The following is a 10181-nucleotide window of genomic DNA, read 5'->3' on the forward strand; positions in this document are numbered from 1 at the left end:
CACAGTTTTGTGCCATTAAACTAATGAAATTAGGAGTGCTGGCGAGCGAAACTCTATGCTGATAAGGCGAAACTATTAAGGTTTTTGCCTCATGCGTTTTATATTTTTTTGGTTTTGTTTTTTTCGGCGGGTAATTAAAACGTAATTAATGGTCGGGCTTCCGATTCGATATGGGGAGCCTGCCTGCCGCCTCCTTGGGCGGCATCTGTATTCGGTATCTGTGTGTGGTGTGCGATTAATCAAGATCAATTAAAAAGAGTTCAAACTATTGAACTATGAGCGTATAACAAGGCGTTCCATGGGAAAACCGAATAATACGAGAGTTACAGACTTTTCGATCCATCACGATTGTTTTGGGAGGGCGTGTGATTGGAATTGAGCTAAGTGGCACTTTCCATGCCTTGTTAAATACAAATGTATTGCCTAGATCCAATAAAAACTTAAATTATTGCCGGTGGGGCGAATTGAGTTGTAATAAAATAGTTGTAAAAGATCGCATAGGGTTCTGAATAAGCCGAGACAAATTTTATTGATGCAATATTGATATTCTTACTTTATGGGGCTTATGGTATTTAACCATATAAATGTCATACTAAAAACGATAACGGATATTTTTTACTTGGTCTAAAATAATATATTTCATTGTATGGAAGTGATAAACTATAAAATTATGTTGCTGAAACTCATCAAGTTTGTCGAGTATATTAACAATAAATATATCTTATAAATTCATTTAATTCTAAGATTTTTTAGTTTTCCGTGAAGGTTTAATTAAAATTGTATTTTTTCCGGAAATGAGTAAGTTTAAGTTTTAAGTAAGTTAAAAGTTTTTTGTACAGCTTAAGTTTAAACCATTTAAATGCAAATATAATCTCACTGTTTTTTGCCCCATTATATTCCAGGTGCACAAGAACAAAAAGAAAAATCTCACGTTTTGAGTTCAGATATTCCACCTTTGGTCTTTGTGTTTTCTTGACTTTGACACATTTTGTACATAAATATGCTATCATTTGCTAAATATCTTCTGCAGAACAAAAAACACTTCGCACTTTACTCATTAAATACGATTTTAGCTGGAAAACCAAAGCTCCCCTGCTGTGCGGGCCACTGCCATATCAGCATTCTATTTAATATACTTTAAATCGGTTATCTTTAAACACGGAATCGTGTCATGAAAATGTCAAAACATAAAAAGAGCAATATATTAACCAGAGCTTCAAACTGAATAACCATTCAGCTTACTTATTCAAGATAACAAACTGGCCGTAAGCTAATTCTCGAAAATATTCGCATCTGACACAAAAACCAAACAATAAAATCACAAACAAAATTAAAATATATGCCTAAAAAGCCGAATATCAATCAATTTGTATATTTTATTGTGCCATCATGTTTCCGTGCCCGTGTTTTGTGACCGTGTTTTGTGTGCCTTGCTGGCATTTTCAATTGCCATTTAATTAATTAATCGACTTTAAAATTGTCATTTCAAATGCTTATCACTTATTAAAAATCTATGCGCAAACACAGAATGCCGAAAACAAAAGGCCAGGCGACAGAGGCATAAATTTCCCATGGGCCGTATCAAATAAATTTCTATACTAGTATACTCGTATATTTGGCCAATAAATTCAGTTGAACACCAGCAGATCAGCCAAGTTCGGTGCGACTTGGCTTAAACGAGGCCCAGTTCCAGTTTAGATCGCCTGACAGTGATAAGCTGGGGGCGCTGCTGATGGCGTTGGCCACACGCATTAATTTCGCTTTTGGCTTTCATTAACAAAACTACGCCGAAACATGAAGACAGGCCGGCCAGCAACGCAAAAAATATACACAGAAATACACGAAAGAATAATACAAACCTTAAGAAAGAAAAATGTATGCTGTGATTGCGTTGGCCGTGGGGTCGCTGGTCGGGAATCGGCGGTTTGGTTTTTGGTTGATTTCTTGTTGGACTGGGAGGCGACTCGCTAAAAACTCGGACACGCCACATTCGCATTCACCTGGAGCTGGCGATGGGATAAGGAAACCGTGACACGGAGGAATATACGGGCCAATTATATATATTTATATAGTACACTTCTTATTGTATTTAGAAGGTTACTCAATGAAATTCTGCAATGTGTATTTATTTCATAGATACATTTAATAACACAAATATTGTAAGGAGATGTATAAAAACTTTCCTACATTTATGGTACTTCCAAAGATAACTATTTAAACGTTTAATAGAATTTAAAAGTTTTCCTTGGGTTTTCTCATACAGAAACATTTATTTTGCTTAACCCAGTACGTGCAACCGATTTTCTCCTTTCAATGCCATGTAGCACTTGACTTTACGCTGGCGAAATAAACTACACCTCGTATTATTTAATAGGTAACTTAGCTAATTGCTGTTGTAAAGAGGTACATTTATTTACCATCAACTGCAATTGTAATTGCCAATCCATGACCCTCACGTTTCCATCTCGAATCGTGGCGATCTGGGCCGGTCTGCCCGCTGTTACTGTTGGTTTGTCTTATGAGTTGTCTGACGCACGATGACGTTTAAATTTCAAATGATTGATTCCCCGCTGGCAAAAACTTTGATTAAAGCCGCACAACGGCAGCTCCGTGTTCCGAACTCTATACTATGCTATAGTATATATCGTGGACACGCCCAGTTGAGTTTTCCCGCAGATCCCGATGCCCGGAAAGGTTGGACGATTATATGGAAGATATAGGGGCTGACGGGTATACTTGGCCACATAGAGACAGATGGAGAATGGAGAGACAGGCCTATTTGCGTGCTCAAATATTTTAATTAAAGAAAAGTCCCAGACCGCCGTCTTGTTGGCCATGTTAGTTGGCCGAGTCAAAATATTTAGGAGTTGGAGTTGGAGTTGGCCCCCCATCCCCGATTTTGTGTGTTGGCCCCTCCCCGTTGGCTTGTTTTAATTGCAGTTTACATGTCTATTAACAGGCATCCATCCGTGTTGACTGGCAACTATTTTCCCCGCATTTTCGTGTTTTTCTCGGTTTTTTTTTTTGTTTTCTCCACTGCTTTTAATTGCAACTGTCATCAGGTGGCCAGCGGTAATTGACGTGCTGCTAAATCGCCTCCAAATATTTCACCAACTCAAAATTGGCACAAAAACGTATGCTAAAAAAGCTAAAAAGCGGGACAGACACAGACCGCACTGAATGAGCTGTCAGGAAACCCGAGACCCGTATGACTGGCGGTCATATAGTGGCGATACAATAAATATATAAAAAATGCGACTCCCCCAATCGATCAAAGCCAATAAACCGCATAAAGTGCTTGAATTTCCCTGACGGCTGATGGTGTCATATGCGAAATTAACACAACAATCATTTCACACGCCCATTCAGCGGCAGGTGTATGGTGTATGGTTCGTCGAACCCCCAGTTCACAATTCACATAATTGAATTGGATTCAATTTAATCGAATGCGATTCGGTTTATGTTGCCAAAAGGACGCTCTAATTGGAGCTGATCGTGTTACGATTGTCGGTTAGATATGAATTGGAAATTTGAGAGCGAAATGGCAGAAATATGACAAGGCGTTGTAAGAGAATGTTCATTGAAATGTGATTAAGGGGAAAATGTCAAAAATGTTGGATTTATGCAGGTCAACTCAAAACGAGTGAATAAACGAATTTAATTATATTTGTAATCCGGCTTCCGAGCCCAGTTTAATTTTGTGAAATCGCAAATATGATACAATATATGTAGCACTCCAAGCTATATAACTCTCTATCGGATCATTCAGTCTTGAAATATCAAATCCAGTAGAACTAAGTTTTCTCAGCACTAAAAAAAAAACTTATATAAACCAGTCAAGATGCGTATGCTTAATATTAACCAAGTGGCCCCTAATTTCGTTACCAATGCGGTGGTATCCGGTGGCTTCCGTAATTTTTCCCTAGTTGATTTGCGTGGCAGATATGTCCTGCTGGTTTTCTACCCGGCTGACTTTTCGTACGTCTGCCCCACGGAGCTGCAGGCATTCAGTGATAGAGCTCCGGAGTTCAGGAATGTGGGCTGTGAAGTCCTGGCCTGTTCCACTGATAGTCACTTTGTGCACTGCGCCTGGATGAACACTCCCAGGAAGAACGGAGGTCTGGGTGAGTTGGATATACCATTGTTGGCCGACAAGAACATGAAGATAGCCAGGGACTATGGAGTGCTCGACGAGGAGACAGGATTGGCTCTACGTGCCCTCTTCATCATCGATCGCGAGGGGCGCATTCGTCAGATCACGGTTAATGACATGGGAGTGGGTCGCAGTGTGGACGAGGCACTGCGTCTGGTTCAGGCCTTCCAGTTCAGCGATGAGTTCGGCGAGGTCTGTCCGGTCAACTGGCGTCCCGGAGCCAGGACCATGAAGGCCGATGCATCCGGAAGGGACGACTACTTCAAGCACGCCAGTTAAGTCTATATACAATCAGTTTTACGCCATTCCAAGCTGGCCATTAAATAAACGATAGTTATGAACATTCAAAGAAGAGCATTTTAAAGTTCGCGAAATACTTATACCTTGTGTAGGAACATTTCGGCATTCTATAAATCATAATAAAATCAATTTAAGGCTGCATTCTCAAACAGATACCACCTCTATCGCCATTAATTTAATAAAAACATTCCACACAAAAATATAATCGGCAATCAGCAAAGGGTAACTTAAATTATTACTATACGTATGGGCATGCCGAAAATAACAAGAAGCGATGGCCAAAAGAAAAGAGCGACAAAAATTATATCTGAAATGAATACTTATTATTATCGCACGAAAGACTTGCCGCCGTTTGTCATCAAGGTCTTGCTTAATGGATGTGGTTAAATTTGTTCAACTCGTATAAAGTATTTTTGCAGCTCTGCTTGTTTATTTTTTCGGGCTACCGCAGAGTCTGGTTGTGAGAGGAAGCAGTCGGCGAGGTGCGATCAAGATCGCTGCTCTTGGTTTTCTTTTGCACTGAAAAAGTTACTTTCTAGTACGTAAGTAACACATAAGATACCAAGGCCTTTTCTATCATGCACTGTTTGTATTTGCAATCATTAAAATAGCACTCGTATAACAAAGAATTGCATATAATGTAGTAAATAAAATATTAAGATTAATTTACATAAGTGAGTATAAAGTTACCACATTCAAAGATTCGTATATTAATTAAATATTAATTAAATATTAAATCTTTTACATCGATTTACATTTAAAGTATTTCAGTTCGTGTTTGGTGATTTATTGCACAACTTGATATATTACTTGAAATGAGCATGAGAGGGTCTTTTTCTCTCGGTGTCATCTTAACTGTGTGGAGCTTCTTCCCCGACTCGCCAGCGAGTTGTCGCCTTAGTCATTGGCGGCTGCTGCGGTCGCCGGACAACCGCGATTGGGGCCACCGACTGCGCCCTCCTCGCAGCAGTCACTTCACAAGTTTGCGCGCTTATCTTAATTGTTGCTCGCATATTAATTTCGTACCTGCTGTGCCGACAACAAGCTGAAGGCCCTGGTCCTCCCTCCCAGCCCCAAAAGTTGGGGCACTGGGGGCAGTGAGTCTGGTCGGTGGAGCAGCCCGAGCAGCCCGAGCAGCCCATCCCGGTGGCTCCAATCAATACTCTCATTCGGGAACGATGTCGCCTGTCGCTTGTCTTACTTTATTGTTGACAAATTAATAGATTGTGCTGTCCATATTAACACGTTTACGTGTTGCGCTTCCTTCCGGCCACAAAATGGGGCATTAAAAATGCATGAGCCTTCCGAGCCGCAGTCCATTGTCCACTGTCCACCGTCCATTGACCGTCGTCGCTCGTCTCTCGTCCGGCTATCGCTCTGATTAGTAGTGAAATGTGTTCCGATTCGAATGCATTTTAATGCCCATCGTCATTTCACGTCATTTCCATTCGATTCATTTGGATTCACTTCCGTTTACGGACAGACTTCCGCAAGTGGAACTACATGGCTTCTTCGGCATTATACTGCGTGAAAGCTTCTCTTCTATTAATTTGGCATTATTAGGAATTACTATTACATATATGTATTTACATAATACAACAAGCATTACTTAAATATTTTAATGATTATTAGAAATTACAAGCCAAAGCCTTTGAAGACCTTCTGTGTGCTTTTGATGGTTGTAATGATTTAATTGGGCCAGTGATAAGAACCAGTTGCCAAGTCCGCCGGAAGCGATTTACGTGCCATTCGAGGGTCCCCGACTACGGATCAGATAAGCTCGATCCACACGCTTGTTTATCTGGCCAATGATTGATTACGCTGGCGAGTCTGAGGCCGATAAACGAGTTGATTAGCAACTGCGACCAGATCTCCATCTCCATCTCCATCTCGATCTTCATCTTCATCTGAATCGCTGATCTTGAGGCCTAAGAACCGGAGACGTGACGCTCTCTTCAGAACCTCATCGCCGTAATTGCGGCAGATGCGGTTCTTTCATCGCTTTTCGCTGGCGCCTCGGAACGGAGCGACGTGCTCTTTCTCACCTGGCTTCACCTGGTCCCAAGCCCCCATTCCCCACCGCACCATGGGCCCCTCTAAGAATTGGCTACGCGATATTCCCAACCCAAAGGGGGAGACATGCCTCTGGGTTAATCAACTCAGTGGAGTAGCGGTCTCGACAATGTGCGTACATCAACTAGGAAGTTGCACTGATAATGGGACTACGGAAAACTTGGCGAGATTGCATGGTAATCTTTAAGTGGGGCCAGCTGAAATAATTGGTAGCATCCATCAATTTAGGTACTCAGTCTATTTATTAGTCTGTCTATGAGTCTTGCAGACATGAAAAACAATTTAGTAAAGAAGATTTCTAAATCCTTTTACATATTTTACAATGAAATATAATAATTATAAATAAAACGGCTAATAATAAAGTAAACGTTTTGGAATATAAAAACTTCTTTATAAAGGAAATCGCAGTTTATGTTAGAAGAGGAATATTTAAAATCACAGCCCCAGCCATAACAGGTGTTAACATTATACTACGGCCTATAAGATATAATAAAATAAATAACCAAGATCCGCTGTTCAGTAAATTTATTACCCAGATGCTTGCGCTCTACGCTGGCGTGCACAAAATAATGGAGAAAGCCATGACTAATAAAATCGGGAACCAGGAAACGAATGCCACAGCCGCGATCATTCAACTGGCCATCATCTTGTGGCATTTCGACTCCCAGGAACTGTCCGATCCATCAGCATAATCATCGGGCGGTGGGATATTCCAATGCGATGCAATCCGAACCTATGCGATCCCCCGCACATTGCAACACATCTGAAATCATCCGGCGATGATATGTGGATAATGGCTTTCTGGGCACCATCAACAACAGTTTATCTTGCCCTAACCTTCAACCTTTTGTGGCGGCAATCAAGTTGGACTCACAATCCGAATCCCAATCCCAATACCATAGCAATCCCAGGCACCTTCTACCCCCTATCTTACCCTTCACTCAGCTGTTCAACACCTTGGCTAAAATGCAGCTGTAGTTTCGGTTTGAGCCGAGTCTTGGGGCTTTTGGCCAACTAGAGACGGGCCGCCAAGAGTGTAGACAACTTAAATCAAAGTGCTAATTTTAAAATAACAACCCTGTAGACAGCCTAAACACACAGGCCAGCCAACACACAGCCCGAGTTCCCCGCACCACCGCGCCTTCAGCCGAAACTCATATTGGAAAAACGTTTACGCGAAACTGCTTAACTAGCTGCCAACAACAACAACATCAACAACAACATCATCAACAACAACAACAATAGCAACAACAAAAGCAAAAATAATAGCAACAACAATAAAAACAACAACGACAATTACAACAACAATGGAAAAGCAACAAAGAGACGGGCCCAACAATTGGAGAGACAAGATGAACGGCACGAAACAGGATGTTGGAACGTGGGGCAGAAATTTGCAAAAGAAGCTTGGCCAGGGGCTAGGGAGGGGGTGTTAGGGGAAGCCAACACTCGGAAAAAAATTGCATCTTTTTAATAAAGCAAATTTTAAGTTCAGATAAGAGTTCCTTATAATTTCTGCGCCACTGCTATATTTGCTTAATGAGAATTTAATCAAATATGATAAGACTTTTAATATATGGAATAATTACTGAAAAACGAGTGTATTGTTTTAATTGTATTTAAAACTTAAGCTGCTGGAAGTCGAAGAGCCAAAGCTTGTATTTAACATATATATAAACTTATGTATATAAACATATGTATATAAAACCATTGATGAATCACTGTTAAATAAGAAACTATTTTCTAGTTAAAATAGTCTATTTATTTCTTATTAGTTCAATAAAGAAAATACTTATTCATTTCAAAGTTTAAATTTTATAAAAGCAACGCAGAACTATATGTTTTCAGTGCACTTCCCATCTCCATGGCCCGCCTGATGTTGATGTTGAGTTATCGCGGGTATATTAATTTTAGCTGCCGTTGATGGTTCCAGGGCTTCCAAAAAAAGAAGACCAGGTTGGCCAGGAATATACTCACTCGTATAAAAGAAATCTTCGCACATTCACAGCTTCCTTTAAGGAGCAGCTCATTCTAATTGACGAAAAAATCGGAGAAAAAACTAAAAGAAAAAGAATACAAAACCAAACAGACAGTCGGATGGATGGATGGTCGGCCATCCAGAAGGGAAGATCTCGTTTTGGTTCTCGTTCTCCTGAAGCACGTAATTGTTTGCACATATTTCTGAAACACCAAGTTGGAGCCAATCTGGAATCGTTTGGCTCCTCGGTATGCGCTTCGTCTTTCTTAGAAAATTGCCGTCTTCCAGTTGGGACAGCGAATTGAAATGAAATGATGATCATGGGCCGCATAACCTGGGGAGCCTGCTCACGTTTTTTCCTTTTCCCCACCAGCTTTTTCGGTGATTTTCACATTGAAATATTTCTCATTGGGCTCGGTGCGAAAAATGCCACAGACGGCGGGAATAAAACGGATGGTAGGGGAAGTAGGGGGCTGCTGCCTTAACTTTTTTTCAACCCTTTCTTTCTTTTTGTATATGTACATATATAAGCAATAAAAGGAATATTTGTTTGTCTTGCTGGGGCGACTTGATTTATTATTGGGTAACAATTCATATGCCTTTATTGATATTTTTCAATTCCTGAACGTCCCAGCGCGTGTGAGACACAATAAATTTTGAAATAAATTGGATTTCTCAGTTTTAATCAGCCCAAACAGCAAAAAATAAATATCAACCAAAGGGCAGGCCCACTGATGACTCCAGTCCACTCTGGGCTCTTGGGTCCGAGTTACCGAGTTCCCGAGTTTCCGAATGGAGAACTGCGGGTTCCGAGACCCGGGCTCCGATCCTCAGACGCCACAAGTGGAGCGCTGACAGGCGGCGATCGGAGATGGAGATCGTGTTGGAGCCAAAGGGAAAAAGGGAAAAGCGGGGGGCAGCTGCCTAGTTATGCTGGGGGCCACATAAACGATGTGCAAAAATAACCCACGGCGGTTGGGGTTGCTGCTTCTGGGAATCGAACTAGGCAATACCCATTTCTGTCCATAACGAAGCCTTTTTTAATTAACAAAATATTTTGACCAATGCTTTATGGCTGTGGAAGTGTATGTAAATTCATTGTCCATTCCACAATAGCGTTTGCTTCAAGGTTCATATTATGTGAACTTAAATATGTGAGAACTATAATTCCTGGTGTTTATAGAACACATATATTTACTTCACTGGAAATTAAATTAGCACTATTAAAAAGGTTTTAAAAATATATTTATGGCTTAGAATATATTTGATTTGAAGATTTTAATTAAAGTTCAAATTTTACATTTTTAAGTCACTTAAATAAATCTAAACAATGCATGTGACTAAGAGTGTTTAAATATTAAAGTTTTTGGTGGTGGTTTCGAGCCTATATTATTGTTAGAGATTTATTATGGCCCACGGTTCTAAAACACTATTCTTGAGTTTATATAACATATAAGGTGCTTAGCATTTAAAAGCTCGCATTAAATATATTGTTTAATTGCATCTGAGCGCTTTAGCTTTCCAGAGACCGTCTTTATCACGTGAGTTGAGTGATGCCACACCATAAGCCCATAAAGATCACTGTGAATTATTTTTCTGTTTTTCCTCTCAAATATTCCGCAGCCCCGCTGGCAGATGTTACCAACTCGCCGTCCGTCTAATTATACCCCATTTAAC

At 40.5% G+C, this 10181-nt stretch overlaps 1 protein-coding gene across 1 annotated transcript; it reads left to right on the plus strand.

Moving 5' to 3' along the window:
- The first annotated feature begins 3770 nt into the window (after nt 1-3770).
- Nucleotides 3771-4502, plus strand: LOC120448420 (peroxiredoxin-2). The gene has a single exon (XM_039630419.2). The coding sequence runs from the start codon at nt 3842-3844 to the stop codon at nt 4430-4432; it is 591 nt and encodes a 196-aa protein (XP_039486353.1). The 5' UTR covers nt 3771-3841; the 3' UTR covers nt 4433-4502.
- The last annotated feature ends 5679 nt before the right edge of the window (nt 4503-10181 follow it).

The sequence above is a fragment of the Drosophila santomea genome, chromosome 3L (genome assembly GCF_016746245.2).
Source record: "Drosophila santomea strain STO CAGO 1482 chromosome 3L, Prin_Dsan_1.1, whole genome shotgun sequence".
NCBI lineage: Eukaryota > Metazoa > Arthropoda > Insecta > Diptera > Drosophilidae > Drosophila > Drosophila santomea.

What these genes read in the sequence shown, in the direction of transcription:
- LOC120448420 (XM_039630419.2), top strand. Translation starts at nt 3,842, where the DNA reads ATGCGTATGCTTAATATTAACCAAGTGGCCCCTAATTTCGTTACCAAT.